Source organism: Lipophrys pholis, assembly GCF_963383615.2.
Source record: "Lipophrys pholis genome assembly, chromosome: 14".
Lineage (NCBI taxonomy): Eukaryota > Metazoa > Chordata > Actinopteri > Blenniiformes > Blenniidae > Lipophrys > Lipophrys pholis.
In genome coordinates, this window is record NC_137633.1 from 26,632,354 (window position 1) to 26,655,285 (window position 22,932).

The 22,932-nt window shown below is 47.8% G+C and overlaps 2 protein-coding genes across 2 annotated transcripts; both read right to left on the reverse strand.

Annotated features, from left to right (window-relative positions):
- Nucleotides 1-2,028: 2,028 nt before the first annotated feature.
- marc1 (mitochondrial amidoxime reducing component 1) lies at nt 2,029-10,396 on the reverse strand. Its single transcript, XM_080479441.1, has 7 exons — nt 10,058-10,396; nt 8,438-8,620; nt 6,822-6,984; nt 6,157-6,297; nt 5,934-5,995; nt 5,063-5,134; nt 2,029-3,002 (listed from the first exon to the last, which is right to left on the reverse strand). Exons 1-7 carry the CDS (start codon nt 10,303-10,305, stop codon nt 2,876-2,878), a joined length of 996 nt encoding a protein of 331 aa, XP_080335567.1. The 5' UTR covers nt 10,306-10,396; the 3' UTR covers nt 2,029-2,875.
- Nucleotides 10,397-15,857: 5,461 nt separating this feature from the next.
- On the reverse strand, nt 15,858-19,482 carry kcnk3b (potassium channel, subfamily K, member 3b; the record flags this gene model as incomplete). Its single annotated transcript, XM_080479722.1, has 2 exons — nt 15,858-16,744; nt 19,200-19,482. 2 exons carry the CDS (start codon nt 19,480-19,482, stop codon nt 15,858-15,860), a joined length of 1,170 nt encoding a protein of 389 aa, XP_080335848.1.
- Between the last annotated feature and the right edge of the window lie 3,450 nt (nt 19,483-22,932).

The following is a 22,932-nucleotide window of genomic DNA, read 5'->3' on the forward strand; positions in this document are numbered from 1 at the left end:
CCTCCTCTAGATCTCACGTAGACCTCCTCTAGATCTCATGTAGACTTCCTCTAGATCTCATGTGGACCTCACGTAGACCTCTAGACCTCCTCTAGACCTCATGTAGACCTCCTCTAGACCTCATGTAGACTTCCTCTAGATCTCATGTATACCTCACGTAGACCTCCTCTAGACCTCATGTAGACCTCCTCTAGATCTCATGTAGACCTCACGTAGACCTCCTCTAGATCTCACGTAGACCTTCTCTAGATCTCACGTAGACCTCTAGATATTATGTAGACCTCACATAGACCTCGTCTTGATCTCACGTAGACCTCCTCTAGACCTCATGTAGACCTCCTCTAGATCTCACGTAGACCTCCTCTAGATCTCATGTAGACCTCCTCTAGATCTCACGTAGACCTCCTCTGGATCTCATGTAGACTTCCTCTAGACCTCACGTAGACCTCCTCTAGACCTCATGTAGACTTCCTCTAGATCTCATGTATACCTCACGTAGACCTCCTCTAGACCTCATGTAGACTTCCTCTAGATCTCATGTGGACCTCATGTAGACGTCAGGTGATGGAGGGGTGAAGGAGAAGAAGTGATAAAGTATTTTTTTTTATTATCCTTTATTAAATCAGGAGAACCACATTGAGATTAATAATCTCTTTTTACAAGTGTGTCCTGAGGAACCGAGGGTCTTGCTCAGGGACCCCCGGTGGAGGTTTTTGGACAGCGGGGGAAACCGGAGTACCCGGAGGAAACCCGCACGCACAGGGACAACATGCACACTCCACACAGAAAGGCCTATATTTGAACCCACAACCTTCTTGCTGTAAGGCGAGAAAGCTAACCACTGCTCCATCATGCTGGCCAAGTGATGGAGAAGAAGTGATGGAGAAGGGGAGAATGAAGAAGTGATGGAGAAGTGAAGAAGTGATGGAGAAGTGAAGAAGTGATGAAAAGAAGTGATGGAGGAGTGAAGAAGTGATGGAGAAGTAGTGATGAGAAAAAGTGATGGAGGAGTGATGGAGAAGTGAAGAAGTGATGGAGGAGTGATGAAGTGGAGAAGAAGTGATGGAGAAGTGATGGAGGAGTGATGGAGAAGTGGAGAAGTAGTGATGGAGGAGTGAAGAAGTGATGGAGGAGTGATGAAGTGGAGAAGTAGTGATGAGAAGAAGTGATGGAGAAGTAGTGATGAGAAAAATTGATGGAGGAGTGAAGAAGTGATGGAGGAGTGATGAAGTGGAGAAGTGATGGAGAAGTGGAGAAGAAGTGATGGAGAAGTGATGGAGGAGTGATGGAGAAGTGGAGAAGTAGTGATGAGAAAAAGTGATGGAGGAGTGATGGAGAAGAAGTGAAGTAGTAGTGATGGAGAAGTGAAGAAATGATGGAGTGATGGAGGAGTGGAGAAGAAGTGACGGAGAAGAAGTGATGGAGGAGTGGAGAAGAAGTGACGGAGAAGAAGTGATGGAGGAGTGGAGAAGAAGTGATGGAGAAACTCCAGCATGTATAATTCCACACAATAGAAGACATTTCTTCGTCTCACTGTCTTGACATTAAGTGACGTCACTGATCCATGAATCAAAGCAGGAAGAGGAATGAGACGGACGGAACTTCCCAGGAGGTCCAACAGAACCTCGGATCAGTATTTCACTTGGTTGGCCACTGGAACATGAAATCATAATTCACACTTCAGACGGTCACCGTGTCCTCGTGAAGCACCTCAGTGGAATCGTCCAGAGCGTCTCTGCAGCTCCAGGATCACAGTGGAGTCTAGAACGGAATGTGACACACACACACACACACACACACACACACACACACACACACACACACACACACACACACACACACACACACACACACACACACACACACACACACACACACACACACACACACACACACACACACACACACACACACCTCACCTGTCCAGGTGAACCAGCCTCAGTTTGTGGGTGGATGTGATCTGGTGACGTAGCAACTCCACAAGACATTTAAACATGTTTTTTCTAAATTTACAAAAATAAAGACATAGACTTTGTAGTTAATTTAATAATCCTAACTGGGAAATTTCACGTTCACAAATACAGATTAGCAAAGATCTACACTGAATTTAAAGAACTCATTAAAAGACTGTGGAACATGACCACAAAGAAATCAGGAGATCTGTCAAGACGCTTTAAGAACTTTTCCAAACACAAGCAGGCCCTCTGCTTCCCGGGTCCCTTTTGTAGTTGTTTGGTTTATTATTATACTATCCTCGTCAAAAAAATTAAAAAAAAGTCATTCTTATTTGTATTTGTTCTAGATACAAACTCTATAGATCCCCGTCATAAAGCTTAAGATCATATAAATGTATTATTAGTCTGTTAGTTGTTTTTGTTGTTTGATGTTTCCTATTTGTGCAGTAAAGTAAAATAAATTAATAGTTTCTAAATTTACAGATTTATACTTTGAACCAGAAATACTGAAAGTAATTAATTAAATGCCACAGACTAATCAAAGAAAGACATGAATAGTGAAGTACTGTGAAGGTAAACTGAGTTTATTTTCATTAATGAACAAACAATCAATATATTCTGATTCTTAGTTACTGATTGTTTAGTTACTTGTTACCGTCAGCGCGTCCGTCCTGTTTATTCTAGAAACCTTTACACTGAAAATCTTTGTTCTGTGGAGTAACACTCAGCTTTGATCAGCAGCTCAGTGTTAAATCGTTAAAGTTATTGATTAGTGTTGAAGACGAAGCCACAGATCAACATAAAGCAGCTGATTTCCTGTATTTCACACTGGTTGTGCACCAATCAGCTGATTTGTCTCTTCGGTTCTGTTTGACGTGTTTGATCGTCGCTCCTCCCGCTGACGCTCCGGACCGAACGCCTCAGCGGCTGACTTTATAGACGGCGTCGCCGACCTGCAGCCGCCCCTCCTGCTGCACCTTGAGCACCTGGCCGAAGAGCGGAGACGACTTGTAGATGTGCCTCTCGGACGGCTCGCACAGGCGGTAGCTGTGGACGAGACGCCGGCGCCAGTCAGACAGATTGTCCTGCACGGCGTCGCCGTATTTCCGAGGCCCCGTTTACACCACAACGTTTCCCATGACAACACCCCATCAGCCTTGAAACAAAGTGGTGCGGTTACACTGACAGGGGTGTCGTTAGTCTGCCAGGCCACAGGAGGGCGCTGTTGCTCGTTTGTTTTTTCAGACGTACAACAGTGGTCATCTCTCACATGGAATAAAGTTGTTACAGTAGAACCAAACCATCAATCCAATGTGCATCAGAGGGCCGGTCCCCCTCCCCCATTGAAACTCATTCACTCACAACGTTTCACACCACAAACGACACCGTGGACAAGATGATCCAAAGTCAGAAAAGGTAAATAATTAAAAGAAAAGAAGAAAAAAAGGGGAGAAGAAAAATAATAAATAAATTCATTATTATTGTTATTATTATTAATAAATAAATTCATTATTATTATTAATAATAATAATAAATAAATGGGGAAAAGAAAAAGTAATAAATGAAATGAATGAAATAATTAAGAATATAAGAAATAATGATAAATAAATTCATTATTATTGTTATTATTAATAATAATAATAAATAAATAAATAAATAAATAAATGGGGAAAAGAAAAAGTAATAAATGAAAAGAATGAAATAATTAAGAATATAATGATGATAAATAGACAGAATGAACGGCTCCGTTCACTGTTTTCCAGCTCCGGAGTGTAAGGTCTCCAGATGAAGGAGGAAAGGTCTCCAGATGAAGGAGGAAAGGTCTCCAGATGAAGGAGGAAAGGTCTCCAGATGAAGGAGGAAAGGTCTCCAGATGAAGGAGGAAAGGTCTCCAGATGAAGGAGGAAAGGTTACCAGAGTTGATAAAAGGCCTGGAGGAACCGTTCAGGGACAATCTGAGTTCCTCAAGTCTCACGCATTGAAAACGGTCCTGAATCCATCTGGGACGTGTCGGTGGGGTCGCGTGTGTCCATGTGAGGACAACGAGCGTCCTCACAAGCACGGTGGTGGAAGAGACCACCTGCTGGGACGTTCTGGACCAACTGAGTGATGGGGGCATTCCAAAAAGAGCCACAAGGGGGTCAAGTGTCACTGTGAGACAGAGACAGACTGTCCCAACGTTTGGGGCACGACCAAGACCATGTGACCAGCTGGTCCGAGTGTCCCTCTGCTCCAGGAGTCCGCTCTACCTGGGTCGGGCTGAGCTCACCTTGAATTAGTGAAGTGGCTCCTGGTAAGATCCTGTACTGAAGGAGTTGGTGTCTAGAACATACTGAGGATGTGAGAACAACATGGAGGACCCGGCCCCATTGTTCCTCACATAGGGTTATCTGGAGGGCTCCGTCCCAGACGGCTCTAAGGGAGTGCAGGGAGGTCGGGTTCATCCTAGAAATCAAATCATACAAGAGCAAGAGGAGAGAATCCATCAAGGTCTCGGGGCGATTAGGAACGTGAGGGGATTGATCTGGAAGAAAAGGAATAAATGAGAAGAAAATGGAGAGAACCCGACATCCGTATGGACCGATGAGGAATCAGGGACTCAACTATTAAACTACTGACCTGGAGGATCAAACTAGAATACGGACGGCGAGTCGTCCCTCAGCCGGAGCAGCAGCACAACAAGCCCAGACACATTCACACATTCACACATTCACACATTCACACACACTGACGGAGCTCAGTCCGTCCACTGGGGTCAGGTTGGGCTTCAGCGTCTTGCTGGAGATGGGGAGTCGAACCAGCAACCCTCTGATTGGACCTACCGAGGCTCCGACTCTCATTGTTTTGTATTAAAGTTTATTTTAGAATTTTACTGAATCTGAATCTTTTACACTTGAAGGTTTTAAAGAATGTTGACGATCACACAGGAATAGTTTCTGTCGTCATGATTTATCAGTTATTTTAACCCCTTCCTCCCCCGACGTGTGAAATAAGACTTGTTTTTGTTGGTTGAGGATCAGATTGTTATTTTGGATGTGGGACGTACCTGGACCACATAGATGGTTTGGTTTTGACTCATGAATGAATGAAAGCTGTGAATGTTTTACCTCTTCAGGGTGTCCAGAGGCTCCTTTCTGTTCAGGATTCCTGTTTCTGGGTCCACGGTGGTGAAGATGCACCTGAAGACAAATCAAACCCTGGATGACCTGGTGAGTGTCCTCGTCACAAGGTGAGTGTCCTCGTCACAAGGTGAGTGTCCTCGTCACAAGGTGAGTGTCCTCGTCACAAGGTGAGTGTCCTCGTCACAAGGTGTGTGTCCTCGTCACAAGGTGAGTGTCCTCGTCACAAGGTGAGTGTCCTCGTCACAAGGTGTGTGTCCTCGTCACAAGGTGAGTGTCCTCGTCACAAGGTGAGTGTCCTCGTCACAAGGTGAGTGTCCTCGTCACAAGGTGTGTGTCCTCGTCACAAAGTGTGTGTCCTCGTCACAAGGTGTGTGTCCTCGTCACAAAGTGTGTGTCCTCATCACAAAGTGTGTGTCCTCATCACAAAGTGTGTGTCCTCATCACAAAGTGTGTGTCCTCGTCACAAAGTGTGTGTCCTCATCACAAAGTGTGTGTCCTCATCACAAAGTGTGTGTCCTCATCACAAAGTGTGTGTCCTCATCACAAAGTGTGTGTCCTCATCACAAGGTGAGTGTCCTCGTCACAAGGTGAGTGTCCTCATCACAAGGTGTGTGTCCTCGTCACAAGGTGTGTGTCCTCGTCACAAGGTGTGTGTCCTCATCACAAGGTGAGTGTCCTCATCACAAGGTGTGTGTCCTCATCACAAGGTGTGTGTCCTCGTCACAAGGTGTGTGTCCTCATCACAAGGTGTGTGTCCTCGTCACAAGGTGTGTGTCCTCGTCACAAGGTGTGTGTCCTCATCACAAGGTGTGTGTCCTCATCACAAGGTGAGTGTCCTCATCACAAGGTGTGTTACCTTCCACATGACAAGACGCGCTGCAGCCGCACGCTGCCGATCTGGAGCTCCTCCCACGAGTCCTGGACGGCCAGAGTGTGGAGATAAATTCAGTTTGCAGTGAAAAAGATGAGACAGGGGAAGAGAGCGGGCAGAACCCAGCAGAACCGGGCAGAACCGGGAAGAACTGGGCCACCCGTCTGGAGGTGCCTCAGAGTTCAGGGGAAGCGAGGTTCAGGCTCACCTCGTCGAAGGCTTCACACTCGCCGACCACGATGTTGGGACGGAAACGCTCCACCGTCACCTCCTTCTCCAGCCGGCCGCTCAGATCCTCCACAGACGCCTCGGACAGCAGCATCACCGGGCCGAGGTCCGGGTACGCCACCTGCAGGCCACAGCAGGAAACGCCACATGATTGTATTCGGGCAGAGATCAGGGTCAAAGGTCAGGTATCAGGGAGCTCGTGTTCATGCCCTGCAGATGAAGTTCTACCTGCAATAAACAAACTTTAAACTTATTGTTTCATCAAAACGTCCCTTTCTGTCTCCACGAGTCTCTCAAGGTCAAAGTGCAATCATGACCTCACTGATGTAGAATGAGGTCAGAGGTCAGACACAATACAGCCGTCCATAACCGATATATCCCATCCCTACCTCTGACCTTGACCCTACCTCTGACCTTGACCCTACCTCTGACCGTCACAGCTACAGCAAGTCTTTGACCTTGACCCTTCACACCTGAAAACTCTCTCACACACACACACACACACACACACACACACACACACACACACACACACACACACACACACACACACACACACACACACACACACACACACACACACACACACACACACACACACACACACACACACACACACACACACACACACACACACACACACACCTCAAACTGAGGGAACTGCGGCTCCGTCTCCATTGGTCGCCTGCCTTTCATCTGAGGCTCAAAATGAACCAATCGGAAGGTTTTCTGGGCTGCGAGGAACGAAGTGAACCACCGAGACGCTTCGTCGCCACAGTCCCGACCCTGGACGTCCAGACCAAACACTCTGGACACGACACACACAACACAACACAGCACAACACAACACAACACAACACGACACGACACGACACGACACGACACGACACACACAACACGACACGACACACACAACACAACACAACACAACACGACATACACAACACACCACGACACACAACACAACACACCACGACACAACACACACAACACCACACACACAACACGACACACAGAAACACCACACACACACAGAAACACCACACACACAACACCACACACACAACACGACACACACAACACGACACACACACACAGAAACACCACACACACAACACGACACACAGAAACACCACACACACACAGAAACACCACACACACAACACGACACACACACAGAAACACCACACAACACAACACCACACACACAACACGACACACAGAAAGAATTGTAGTTAATGTTTCTAAAGTCACATTTTACAGATTTTACAGCTAAAATTCTATTTTCAAACTGATCAATCGATTTGTTCAGATACTTTTTTAAGTCAACACACAGATTTACTGTCCTCACAGTTTGTTGGTTTCTGTTTTATTATTTTATCATTAATTATAACGTGATGTTTAATCAGCTGCTTTGATTTGATCTGTAATCATCACTGACATATTTTAGATTTTTGTAAATATGTTTTTAAAATGACAAACAAGCTTCCAGTGATGAAGAACCATCTTTTTAATCTCACGTCTAGTTTCTATCTTCAGTCAGTAGTTATAACACTTCAGTCAGTAGTTATAACACTTCAGTCAGTCAGTCAGTAGTTATAACACTTCAGTCAGTCAGTTAGTAGTTATAACACTTCAGTCAGTCAGTAGTTATAACACTTCAGTCAGTCAGTAGTTATAACACTTCAGTCAGTCAGTTAGTAGTTATAACACTTCAGTCAGTCAGTAGTTATAACACTTCAGTCAGTCAGTTAGTAGTTATAACACTTCAGTCAGTCAGTAGTTATAACACTTCAGTCAGTCAGTTAGTAGTTATAACACTTCAGTCAGTCAGTAGTTATAACACTTCAGTCAGTCAGTCAGTAGTTATAACACTTCAGTCAGTAGTTATAACACTTCAGTCAGTCAGTCAGTAGTTATAACACTTCAGTCAGTAGTTATAACACTTCAGTCAGTCAGTAGTTAAAACTGAAAGAATTAAAAAGTCATTAAAACTAAAGAACTTAAACTAAAATCATCAGCTGACTGATTTCAGTGAAATAAAGTCACTGAACGTTTGGATCAATCTGATTGATTTGATGTAGAGAAGCTCAAGATTGTTTATTGATCAGCTGGTTTCATGGGGATTTTGAAACCAATCAGGTCTGACCAATAATCTTTACAATGTTCTGAAACAGTCTGAGCTGAGTAAAGGTGTAGCTGAGTAAGGGTGTAGCTGAGTAAGGGTGTAGCTGAGTTGAAGCAGAGGAAGGTGGAGAGACCTGCAGTCCAGGACACGGTTCTCTGCCTGGTCGATGGGAAACCGCAGCTCCTCCATGTCGGGTCCTCGCAGACAGACTCCACCTCCGCCTTCGCCTCCATCACACGTCAAGGACACCAGAACCAGACGAGGCTCCTGTCGAGCCGTCACCATGTGACCGTCCTCCGTCACCACCAGCCAGTGTCTGCACCACAACAACAACCTCCGTCACCACCAGCCAGTGTCTGCACACCAACAACCTCCATCACCACCATCCAGTGTCTGCACCACAATAACAACAACCTCCGTCACTATCAGCCAGTGTCTGCACCACAACAACAAAGACCTCCGTCACTATCAGCCTGAATCTGCACCATCACAACCTCCGTCACCACCATCCAGTGTCTGCACAACAACCTCAGTCACCACCAGCCAGTGTCTGCACCACAACAACAACCTCCGTCACCACCAGTCAGTGTCTGCACAACAACAACCTCCGTCACCACCAGCCAGTGTCTGCACCACAACAACAGCCTCGGTCATCACCAGTCAGTGTCTGCACAACAACAACCTCCGTCAGCATCAGCCAGTGTCTGCACCACAACAACAACCTCCGTCACCACGAGCCAGTGTCTGCTCCACCACCACCAATCAGTGTCTGCACCACCACCAGTCAGTGTCTGCAGCACAATAACCTCCGTCACCACTAGCCAGTGTCTGCACCACCACCTCCGTCACCATCAGCTAGTGTCTGCAACACAACAACAACCTCCGTCAACACCAGCCAGTGACTGCGTCACCATCAGCTAGTGTCTGCAACACAACAACCTCCGTCACCACCATCCAATATCTGCACCACAACAACATCCGTCACCACCAGCCAGTGTCTGCGCCACAACAACAACCTCTGTCACCATTAGCCAGAGTCTGCACCACAACAACCTCCGTCACCACCAGCCAGTGTCTGCACCACCACCACCACCACCACCACCTCCGCCACCATCAGCCAGTGTCTGCACCACAACAACAACCTCCGTCACTATCAGCCAGAGTCTGCACCACAACAACCTCATTACAGGTGAGACTGGTCCAGGATCACCTTCATTTGTAATACTTCAGGTCAGGGGGTAATACTCCAGGTCAGGGGGTAATACTTCAGGTCAGGGGGTAATACTTTAGGTCAGGGGGTAATACTCCAGGTCAGGGGGTAATACTTCAGGTCAGGGGGTAATACTTTAGGTCAGGGGGTAATACTCCAGGTCAGGGGGTAATACTTCAGGTCAGGGGGTAATACTTCAGGTCAGGGGGTAATACTCCAGGTCAGGGGGTAATACTTCAGGTCAGGGGGTAATACTTTAGGTCAGGGGGTAATACTCCAGGTCAGGGGGTAATACTTCAGGTCAGGGGGTAATACTCCAGGTCAGGGGGTAATACTTTAGGTCAGGGGGTAATACTCCAGGTCAGGGGGTAATACTTCAGGTCAGGGGGTAATACTCCAGGTCAGGGGGTAATACTTTAGGTCAGGGGGTAATACTCCAGGTCAGGGGGTAATACTTTAGGTCAGGGGGTAATACTTCGGGGAGGGGGGAATTCAGCCCCAGGGTAATAATTCAGCCTGGGGTAACTGTGGCTCCACACTCACCGGTCCCGCAGCTCCCCGGACTTGAGGCCGACCTGCAGACACTCTGCGGCGGACACACTGAGCGCCTTTCCGGACTTCAGCGGGTGGATGAGGATCCGCGACACGACGCCGACTCGCTTCACTTTCTCCTTCTTCCGCAGGACCTTCATCCAGAGGCCGAGACCCAGCAGGGCTCCGGCTGCTCCGAGCAGGAGAGCGGCTTTCTTCTGCTGGGCCAGCCCGCCGACGAACTGCTGCCTCGGATCCATGATGGCTCCTCCAGCCTGCTGCTCCACTCGCTCGGATCTATTCGAACTTTGTTGTTTTCGGACTTTGGACTTTCTTAAAGAGACCGCGACCCCGCGTGAGACGTTCAGGGACACTCTGTGAACTTCACACACAGCTTCACCAGCCAGACAGGAGAGAGAAAATTAAAAACAGCTATAAACGTTGGTTGATTAAGTTACCTTCTTCTTTTTGGAGATTTCATAGAAGCAACCTTGAATGAAACTCGAAGGAAAGGCTCATGAAATGTGTTTTTAAGGGTCAAAATTCTATTTAATGTCGTTAAGAGGTCTGAAACTCAGGAGCTGGAGCCCACTGGAGTCACAGTGAATTACTGGAGGTCACTGGAGACTACTTGAAGTCACTTGAGGCAGTTGGAAGTCACTTAAGGTCACTGGAGGTCACTGGGGGGTACTGGAAGTCACTGGGGGGCTACTGAAGGTCACTGGAGGTCACCAGAAGTCACTGGGTCCTACTGGAAGTCACTGGAGTTCACTGGAATCTACTAGAGGTCACTGGAGGTCAATGGATGCTGTTGGAGGTCACTAGAGGTCACTGGAGGATACTGGAAGTCACTGCAAATCACAGGAGGTCACTTCAGGTCACTGCAGGTCACTGGAAGCCACTAGAGGTCACTGGAGGTCATTGGAGGTCATTGGAGGCAGGTAGAGGTCACTGGAGGTCACTGGCGATAACTAGAGGTCACTGGAAGTCACTGGAGGCAACTGGAGGTCACTGGAGATAACTAGAGTGTCACTGGAAGTCACTGGAGGCAACTGGAGGTAACTAGAGGTCACTGGAGGTCATTGGAGGTCACTGGCGATAACTACAGGTCACTGAAGGTAACTACAGGTCACTGAAGGTAACTATAGGTCACTGGAGGTAACTGGAGGTCACTGGAGGTAACTAGAGGTAACTGGAGGTCACTGGAGGTCACTGGAGGTCACTGGAGGTGACACACCATCTTTCATTATAATTCAGTTGGTGTGTAAAAGTGATTTGTCATTTTAAAGAGTTCTGAAATTTATTTGATGTAAATTTAGTTTGCAGGACAGATTTTCTATAACTTCCATTAGATTAACAGAGAAAAGCCTCATGCCAAGGAGAAACAGGTAAACTCCACTCAGGATGATTCTCTCTTTAATCCGCCTCAGTTCTCCTGCTTTGGTCACAATAAAGGTCTAAAGTCAGCGTTTCTGGAGCCTCACTTTGTTATTTCATCATCAACACGGACCAGAAACATCTTTCCATGGAACAGGTATTTCAACAAACAGAACATTTTAATGTGAAATGAGACTCATGAACACGTGAATCGGTTCCGGAACAGAAGAATGGTCGTGACGTAGAATCTCCGCTGACCTTCTCAGGAACTATTTTGGTCTTTGACACAGATACTCAGGTCCGAGGCCAAAGCAGAGAACGGCAGATGCTCCCTCCACGGGGCGTCGATTCAGGGATTTGTTGAACGGTTACTCCTTCTGGTGCCGCTCGGTTCTTTGTGTGTAATTCTAGAGGCAGATTCTTGGGCTCGGCGCCAGCAGAACGAGCTGCGGTCGTTCAGCAAGAATATCATCACCACACGCTCCTGATTACTGCCACACACTCAAACGTTCTCACTGCAGTGTGCTCCTGTTCAGACACACGGAACACAAATAACAGCTTAATGAATCCAACAAGGAAGCAGAAACTAACCAAACATGTCTTTACCTGAATCATCTGAAACATCTGGTTCATCCAGACCAGGAGGGTCAAATAGTTTCATCTCAGGTTAAGCTCATGTTCAAGAATTCCAAACCAAAATATGAAATCAACGTGTTTAATCTAAATGAAACACAATCGTGAAAATCTCCTGTTTTATTCAATCATATCAACTAAGACTTTTTACTTCGTGTGCTGATGTGGGCAGCGTGGCTCGGTCGGTGGCGTGGGCGTCTCCCAATCAGACGGTCGCAGGATCAATTCCCATCTCTACCTGACCACATGCCAAAGTGTCCTGGGGCAAGACACTGAACCCCAAACTGCCTGGTTGAATGCAGAGAGAGTGTGAGAGAGTGAGAGTGAGTGGTTGGTGGTGGTCAGAATGTCAGCCTCACCTCCGTCAGTCTGAAAGCTGAGCTTCGTCACCTGAAAAGCTCATGAACAGACTTTAGAATCAGGTTGTTCTACATTTCATGGCATCTTGTCCAACGTTTTCCCAGAAGCTGCAAAAGGCTGGAAGGTAAACGCTACAAAAGCTCAATGAAAAATAAAGATAAAATATCATTTCTTTAAGGTGAGGCTCAAATTTAAATCACTTTCACTCTCCTATTGATGCACAAAGTGTTTTTTATGTTCTGATTTGAAATCCTTTCAATGATTTTGACCTGAAACACACGAACTGCTGCAGAGAATGAAAGGTTTGGCTGCAGTGGGACTGGGAGGCGATATAAAGACACGACTCCGGCCTGCTGTAGGATAACCTGGACCACAGTCAGACTTCACACTGAGCCAAACCATCTGGAGGCTTTTCTATACGTTCAGGCTTTTCTCACGCAGACAGAAAGAACAGTGAGCACAGGAAACACGGCGACGGACCCAGAACAAACACCCAGATTCACTTCAACAATAAATACGTGTTTCCAGTGATCTCAGTGAAAATGAGTCCAAAAGGTAACATATCCAAACGTTCATCTCTAATATGGTTTAACAAATATATGTTTTCTGAGTTTTCACAGGCAAGGATCCAAATCAAAAACACACGTTCATGTTTCTTGATCCCACTGAGAGATTCTGCCTGAAACCTTTTTATTTTCTGACACACAAACAAGTAAACAGCTCAGATAGTCACACTTTTATTGTTCATCTCCCTTTAAAATAGCACGATGTTGTGAACAGATTGATTGGGATTAAATAATCTCAGCTGAGCAAAGAATCCTTGGCAAGTTACAAAAAAACTATTTACAATCTTCAAGTACTTTTTGAGTATTCAAGTACTTTTTCTGCTTGTCTTCTTTAAAAGCCGTTTGTAGTGCAACATGGCGTCCTGCTGATACAGTACTGATGAAATACAGCCGCTCCTCATTCCTCTCATTATTGTGCGTTTGAATGATTTTAACAGAAACAAACTCACTGATGCATCTTCAAAAACTGCAATATCATTGAAAGTGAATTGTTGATTACATATAAACTCATTTTGATACGTTGTTCTTCAAGACAAATGCATCAGATTTAGTTCTACATATTCAGTATTTTAAGATGATTTATTTAAGTTTTATTAAAACAAAAGGTTGATGTGTAATAAATCAGATGAAAGTGGGGTTGTTGAAGCACCATAAACACCACGTCAGCTGGTTCTCTCTCTCTTGCTGTTCAGGTTTAAATAAAGAGACGCGACGCCTGAACCCAGCGCGGCTCATGAGAACAGCTCAGTTCTGTTGATCACTCACTCTGACTGTTGTGGCAGAGTTTCTCTGTTTCTCTGGGACAGACAGCCAGCCTGATATCCACTGTACCAACATAGACCCCCCCCATAACCCCCCCCCCCCCCCCCCCCCCCCCCCCCTCCACCACCACCATCTGTCACTCCAAACTAAAATATTTAACGTCTCCAGAGGTGGTTTGGATTAATGTTCATGCTTCATTTCATTGTGCGTGTGTGTGTGTGTGTGTGTGTGTGTGTGTGTGTGTGTGTGTGTGTGTGTGTGTGTGTGTGTGTGTGTGTGTGTGTGTGTGTGTGTGTGTGTGTGTGTGTGTGTGTGTGTGTGTGTGTGTGTGTGTGTTTGGAAGAGTTCTGAAGCTCATGTGCATCCTGATTGGTCCTGATGGAGGATTAGTGACGAGGCAGAAGGCATGCTGGGAAGTGTTCAGACTGTTATTTGTCGGTAACATGAGTGATGATTTGATTAATTCTGCGTTGGAAAACCCTGTTGACATATTCTGAGTTGATAAATAATGGAAGTGTGTTTTCATGTGTTCATCTTCTTTCGGGGTGGTGGATTCATCACGTTAGAAGCAGGAGACCCAGTGGACGGTGTGGAGTCACTGCTGCTGGGCTGAAGCTGCTGAGCTTTCCCTCTGAATTCTCCACCCGTCCTTTACATAACGGTGATGAAGCAGCAGCAGCTTGGACAGAAACAACGGGCAGCGACACGCGTGAGTCACGTCGACGTGCGTCAGTCTGAATCACAACGTTTCTTAAAGTTTCTAATGTCACTCGTATGATACAGTGACAGGAGCTCTGGAGGGAAACGACCAGCTGACATCGTGAAGTGACTAGAGCTGAACGCTGCTCTGCGGCTCTGCTGCTCCTCTGCGGCTCTGCTGCTGCTCTGCTGTTCTGCTGCTGCCCTGCTACAGCACCGACTGCTCTGTTGCTGCTCTGTTGCTGCTCTGCTGCTGCTCTGCTGCTCTGCTGCTGCTCTGCTGTTCTGCTGCTGGTCTGCTGCTGCCCTGGTGCAGCACCGACTGCTCTGCCGCTGCTCTGCTGTTCTGCTGCTGTTCTGCTGCTGCCCTGCTACAGCACCGACTGCTCTGCTGCTCTGTTGCTAGTCTGTTGCTGCTCTGTTGCTGCTCTGCTGCAGCACTGAGTCCTCTGCTGCTGTTCCGCTGCTGCTCTGTTGTTCTGCTGCTGCTCTGCTGTTCTGCTGCTGTTCTGCTGCTGCCCTGCTACAGCACCGACTGCTCTGCTGCTGCTCTGTTGCTGCTCTGCTGCAGCACCGAGTCCTCTGCTGCTGTTCCGCTGCTGCTCTGCTGTTCCGCTGCTGCTTTGCTGTTCTGCTGCTGTTTGACTGTTGCTGCTCTGCTGTTCCACTGCTGCTGCTCTACTGCTCTGCTGCAGCACCAAGTGCTCTGCTGCTGTTCCACTGCTGCTCTGCTGTTCTGCTGCTGTTCCACTGCAGCTGCTCTGCTGCTCTTCTGTTCTGCTGTTCTGCTGCTGCTTTGCTGTTCTGCTGCTGTTTGACTGTTGCTGCTCTGCTGTTCCACTGCTGCTGCTCTGCTGCTGTTCCGCTGCTGCTCTGCTGTTCTGCTGCTGTTCCACTGCAGCTGCTCTGCTGCTCTTCTGTTCTGCTGCTCTGCTGTTCTGCTGCTGCTCTGCTGCTGTTCCGCTGCTGTTATGCTGTTCTGCTGTTCCACTGCTGCTGCTCTGCTGCTGCTCTTGACATGTGAAGTGACCCTGCTGACTCCATCAGCTACACCTCCAGTTCATTACATGAGTGAGTAAGAGTCATTTACAGTACTATATGTGCTTTTCCCTTTGGTGTATTACACGGTTGGATTCCAGGAAACACGGTTGGATTCCAGGAAACACGGTTGGATTCCAGGTAACACGGTTGGATTCCAGGAAACACGGCTGGATTCCAGGAAACACGGTTGGATTCCAGGAAACACGGTTGGATTCCAGGAAACACGGTTGGATTCCAGGAAACACGGTTGGATTCCTGGATTATAGCACCACAAACATGTACCTGCAGTCATGTCTTTGCTGGGAGGGTTGCCAGGTTGGTCCGTCCATGTGGCAGAACGTAGACGTCTGGAGTGAAGTGGTGATGGAGGAAGGCTACACGGAGCTGCGTCTCTTAAACACCCTGAAGGGGGAGAGGATGTGTAGGCCCGTTGTTATGGAGCTGATGCTGGCGCACTGACGTGGACTGCAGACGCAGCCTGTTGATCCGGGCTCCATGTAGTGAGCACAGTCACTGTTCTGCTGCAAGTAGGCATCGGAGAAGGTCAGCTCCTGAGGGATCATGGTGGAGCTCTGCAGCTTCTCCTTGCTCCTGTACCACAAGCAAGAGCAGATAGTCTGGAAATGCAGCACCTCGGTGTAGACGCCTCTCAAGTCTTTGGCTCTCGCCGTGTCGTGTGCTGCGGGGGTGGAGGACATGGAGGCGGAGACGGGCAGCAGGCGGGCTACCTCTCCTCTGGGCTTGGTGATGGACAGCAGAGCCTTCTGCTTGGCGTCTCTCCGCTCGTCCTCGGTGTTCATGGTCAGGAAGCGAAGCACCACCAGGTTGAGGAACGCACCGATCACCGTCAGGCCCATGAGGATGTACACGAAGCAGAACGCCACGTAGCGGGGGTCGTTCATCAGGGCGTTGTCCTTCTGCAGAGCCACGTAGTCTCCGAACCCAATGGTGGTGAGCGTGATGAAGCAGTAGTAGAAGGCGTGGAGGAAGCTCCACCCCTCACTGTGGGAGAAGGCCAGGGCCCCCACGCACAGCGTGCTCATGCAGGAGAAGAAGCCCACCGTCACCATGTTGGCCATGGACACCTCGGTCTGACGCAGGCCCAGGCACTTCTTGGCCTGGTGTAGCAGGTACCGGACCAGCGTGTTGATCCGCTCGCCCAGACTCTGGAACATGACCAGCGTCAGCGGGATCCCCAAGAGGGCGTAGAACATGCAGAACACCTTCCCCGAGTCGGTGCTGGGCGCCGCGTGGCCGTAACCTGGGCCAAGACATCACAGGGTTACACGTCTGTGCACACAACAGCACAGGACATCACATGACATCACCTGGAATTACCTGATATCACCTGGAATCACCTGGAATCACCTACCATCACCTGGAATCACCTGACATCCCCTGACATCACATGACATTACCTGAAATCACCTGGAATTACCTGATATCACCAGACATCACCTGGAATCACCTGGAAACACCTGACATCACCTGGAATTACCTGATATCACTTGACATCACCTGGAATCTTTGATATCACCTAACTTCACCTGGAATCACCTGGACTCACCTGGAATCACCTGACATCACCTGACACCACATTACATCACATTACATCACATGAAATCACCTGGAATCACCTGGAATCACCTGGAATCACCTGACATTTGCTAGAATCACCTGACATCACATGACATCACATGACATCACCTGGGATCACCTGACATTTCCTAGAATCACCTGACATCACATGACATCAAATGGAATCACCTGACATCACATGACCTCACCTGGAATCACCTGGAATCAAATGACATCACCTGGAATCACCTGACATCACATGGAATCACCTGACATCACCTGACACCACATGACATCACCTGGAATCACAGGACATCACCTGGAATCACCTGACATCACATGACATCACCTGAGATTCACATGACATCACCTGGAATCACCTGACATCACATGACATCACCTGACATCACATGACATCACCTGAGATTCACATGACATCACCTGGAATCACCTGACATCACATGACATCAAATGGAATCACCTGACATCACCTGACATCACATGACATCACCTGGAATCACCTGGAATCACCTGACATCACCTGACATCACATGACATCACCTGGAATCACATCAGTGTTTATAGTTTCTATAGTAATTCACAAAGTAAACGACACTAAACTTCTCTCCTACTGTGATTCTTTTTCTTCACAAACAACGTCCTCAGTCACTCCCACTGAATCCTGCCGTTAACAGAAACCAGCTTCACTACTGAGCTCGTCATTCTGCCAATAGCAGCCATTTATTTTAAGCACTTTGAGATATACTATGGTAAAGTGCAATACAAATAACTATTCTAACATTATTATTATAACTCCCATCTTCAACAGAATCCACCCTGAAATGTTCCCGACCTTGATGATGGCTGCGTGTGCTGTGTGGGATTCACAGGGTTTCACACTTTCATCTGACATCTGCTGTTTTCTGACTCAGTAAGAGAGAAATTCATGCAGTCACTGTCTGGCCACATCACCAGGTTCAATCTGAAGATCAGTTCGGCTGCTCTGAGCTTAAATCTGCTCACTGAGGGAATCACGCAGCTCCACTTCGATCCAGCTTGTAGTTTCACTCATGGAAGCACAGGACGAACATGCAAACGCCAAACAGAGGCCCTCGGCTCAAACGTGGGATTTTGAGAGTTTTAATCAGCAGGTCACTGCAGAAGTGTAGTTTTTCTTTCCCGTCGACCCACAGTGGATTCCTGAACGTTGCTACACTTCTGATAATAACATCCTACAGCCTGGCTCACAAACCCTAACACATAAAATAATACATTTATTATTTAACATCAATAACATTTAAGCCTGTCGGCCTGTTTCAAGCAAAACTGAACATTTTGAATAATTTAAAACAAAATTGTTTCAGCTTCTTTTCCTCATTCACACACTGAAGCTGCAGGCGAGTCTGGACCATGGGATAAGTGGGGATTGAACCGGCAACCTCTGGACTGAGAGAACAAGCTGAACCACACACTGGTGGCTCACCTGAGTAGAGCAAAGAAATAGACTGTAGCTCCCCAGTTTACCTACACTTACAGTATAAGAATAATAATCCTCCTAATATTTCTGTTAGTTTTTCATTAATTTCTTCAAAGATTTAATTGTACGCAAGAACAGATTTTTATTCTTATTTCAAAATGAAACATTTTGGGCGACAATGAGTCTCATTCAAACAGAAATATCTTGTGAATTGAGAGAAACAATGACTTATTTTAGACTAAGTTGTTATTCAAATTTCTTGTGGATCTTCATCTCAAATCGTTTTTGTTAAAAACGATTGTCTAATCAGAAAAAACATTTTCTTCCCAGTATTTTATTCCATACAACGTTTTTCAATTTTATACGATCTTTTTTGTCTTAATAGCGCCGTGTTGATCCCCAGAGGGGAAATCCCTTCTCGAATTGACGCATCGACAGCAGCCGCACAGAGCGCAGCTCAGGGGGGCTGGGGCCCCTGGGGGCCCGAGGGTCTTGCTCATGTCCCCACGACATTTTGACTGAAAAGTTTAAAAAAATCTTCCTGTTATTTATTTTAACCTTTAAATCTAAAATCTAATGAGGAGACTGAAGAGTCTCTGGAGGAGTCTGCGCGTCAGAGGAAGGCAGCTCCGGTTCACCTGTCGGAGGGAGACTTGCTCACCTATGGTGGTGATCACAGTGATGGCGAAGTAGAAGGAGCCAGCGAACCTCCACTGGACTCCTGCTTTGTGAGGTTTGAGCTGCAGGACCACGAGCTCCAGCTCCTCGAAGTTCTCTTTGGTCAAGTTCAGTTTACGCATCAGTTCGTACTTCCTGACGTCGAGCTTCCGCCGGTGACTTTTCTCCGGTTTGGACTCCAGCGTCTCGAAGACAGCCGCTCCGACCACCAGGTAGGTGAGGATGCTGACGATGAGGGCGAGAGTCCGAGCGTTTTGCCTCTTCATGGTCCCGAGGAGGAGGAGGAGAGGAGGAAGAGGAGGAGCAGGAGCAGGAGCAGGAGGAGGAGGAGGAGCAGGAGGAGGAGGAAGAGAAGTGAAGCGCAGGTGAGAGCTGCGGCTCTCTCCGACCTTCTCCTGACGGACTCGGGATCCAACAGAGGGACTTTGGAGACGGAGCTGCTCTCGCGGCGCCGCCCCCACATCACAGTTGGGTTGCTACTGTATTTGGACTATTTGTCACCGACTTATATTTAGATTCTCACAGAAAAAAAAAACTCAGGGCAATCCCACAGGCTGTCAGAGGCGGAGCGCACACCGACCGAGGAGGCAGGGCGCACACCGGGCTTGGCACACACTGGGCAGGCAGGGTGCAAGCCCATCAGGGCGCACACCCATCAGAGCGCGCACCCATTAGAGCGCGCACCCATCAGGGCGCACACCGGGCAGGGCACACATTGGGCAGGCAACGCGCACACCCATCAGGGCGCACACCCATCAGAGCGCGCACCCATCAGGGCACACACCCATCAGGGCGCGCACCGGGCAGGCAGCGCGCACACCCATCAGCGCGCACACCCATCAGGGCGCACACCCATCAGGGCGCACACCCAGCGCACCTTTGGGGAACTTTTGCCCATTCGTGCGTGAGCGAGGCGCCCAAACTGCACCGGTTGGTCTGAGGCACGCTCCTCAGATGGCGCCAATAAAAAGTGTGCTGACAGTTATGAGCTGAGCTGTAGGATCCATGTGTTCACTCCAGTAAAATATTTACTCTGCATCTCTTTAAACAGACCGCAGAGAAGATCTACCGGCTTCACACCGTAACTATGGCAACGACAGAGAGAGAGAGAGAGAGAGAGAGAGAGAGAGAGAGAGAGAGAGAGAGAGAGAGAGAGAGAGAGATTCTTCCATAACATGATCTAACAGGTTCCAATGGATTTTCAAATAATTGATGGTTTGATCAACTTCAGGCTCTTTAGTTTTAACTTGTTTTGGATCTTTGTTACACTAAAATGAACAAATTAACAATTGCAGCTTTCTACAGGCTCAGTGGATAATTTACCTCCATCTCATTGTCCTCCTCCTCCTCTCACTTCTTCTCTCCCTCTTCCTTCTCCTCTCCCTCCTCCTCCTAAAACTGCATTAAAACTACTAAAGAAAACAGCTTATGAAGCAGCCAAACTGCTGAATGTCATGAAAGTTTCAAATTAAAGGAGCAGGCCACCAAAAGCAATGTGCAAACCAGCGGATCTCCATTCATCTTAACTGCTTCATTCTCTTCTGGACGCAGGTGACCCTCCCGACCAGCGACGATGCACTGTAGAAATCCAGAATCAGAAACTATCTGACATAATTGTTTTTGGACTTTGGGAGCCAGCCTGCCTTCTGGGAGGAGACCCACATGCAGGCAGAACATGCAAACTCCACACTGAGGCCCTGTTTACACGACAACGTTTCACGTGACAACACCTAATCCGCTAAAAATAAGGAGTGTGTTTCCACTGCAGCAGCGGACACAGAGACAACGATGTAGTTAGTATGCCGGGCCAATGGAGGGCGCTGTTGCTTGATTTTGTTATGAAACTACACAGACGTGTGCAGAGAACAAAACACTATAAATGTGAGGTGATGATGCATCTGATGCTATCAGTTGTGAGTCTCCACTATTAAACTACTGATCTGGACGATAAAACTAGAATATGGACTACGGGTCGTACCACTACGGGTCGTACCACTACGGGTCGTACCACTACGGGTCGTACCACTACGGGTCGTACCACTACGCAGCCGCCATGTTTGTTTACAACTGGAGAGCAGGAGGGAGGGGGAGATGCTCAGTAACAGGCTCTGTAGCCTTCATCAGTCTCCGCAGGAGGGATTTGCCCCATGAAAGAATCTTTCCACTTTGGGAGCCGGATTAAAAACTTTGTGGATACAGTGGATCAGAACACTGGTGCCGTGTAAACGGACCCCCCAAAACTGAAGAAAGTTTTGCGGATACACTCGAATTCATTATCGTGTAAACGGGGCCTGAAAGGCCTGGCCAATGACAGAGTGAACAATCACACCTTAAACCTTCGTTTCACTGAGACAGTTGGCTTTAAAAAGACAGTTCACCATCTGTGTGAGCCTTGTTCCTGTGAAGAGCTGGCTTTGGTTCAGGAGACGCCACCGCCGGTGAATAAATGTTGCTGAAGCACAGAAGATGAAAGTATGGCAGATGAACATGGAGCTGCTGATTCAGCAGTAATGTCTCACTACAGAAACATCTAGAACACTGCAGCTTGGCTGTTTATGATTACATGGATCAATTAGTCTGATATTTGAAGATGATAAATGTATGAGATGAATTTGGCTTCAATTCTCCACCTCACCATCAGCACCACCAGGTTCCTCGACTCTAAAATGTGCTGCTCAAGGGCAAACTTTGTTCTTTCAGGACCTGTTTTGTGCTTCAGCAACCTTTATAAATGAGGCCCCTGGTCTGTGAAGAAGTTGGAGCTCATTGGTGGATTAGACCCAGTGTGACGGAGCACTCGTGAACGCACCGTCATGCCCGGAGCGGTGTGCCTTTCCTCTCTCCGCTGGCCGGAGAGTGCCGGCGCTGGGGGCAGTTTGGGAAGGTTGTTGAGAGGACCCCGCGACACCCAGACACACACACAGGCGCTCGCATGCGAGCCCCAACCCCAGGCCTAGCTCCAGGGTGAGGCCCCGGCTGCGCCTCGCCGGGCGACGTCACTTTCCTCTTTTGTTGTATTTTCATAGGGGGCTTGTTGAACTGCTTTTGGTCTGACTCGTCACCTAGAACCAGTTTGCCTTGGGAGATCCTACTGGGGGGCAAGCCCCCCGACAACGTAGCTCCTAGGATCATTCGGGTACTCAAACTCCCCCACCGCGATAAGGTGGCAGTTCAAGGGGGAGACAGTGAACCTCAGTCCCTGGGGCGAGGGAAGTCTGGGCTTCCTTGCTTAGACTGCTGCCCCCGCGACCCGGCCCCGGATAAGCGGAAGAAAATGGATGGATGGATGGATGGAGGTTCACTGTGTCACCAGAATAAGGTGACTGATATTCACTGTGTCACCACATTAACCTGACTGATATTCACTATATCACAAGAATGCCTGCAGCTTCACTTGTTCACACTCCAGCAGTTGGTCTGACAGTGAGAGGTGGTTTGGAGTGTCCGTCTTCACTGTGGTAGAGGTTTTACAATTTTGCAGACAGTCCCTCAACTTTAGTGTGGCTGAGGGTGAAATTATTCCTGTTAACTTAAATTCCCTCCTTGTGACAGCTTAACCTTTGTGGAGTTGAACTCATTTCTTTCTCCTTCGTCTCCTTCAGCCTGAAGTTCACTGCAGCAGGGTTTAAACATTTCGGATTTTAAAGTGATTCTCAGGAATTTAGAAGAAATTTGTTTAAATTGTGGTTTAGAAGGTGACGGTCCTTTCGTCTGTA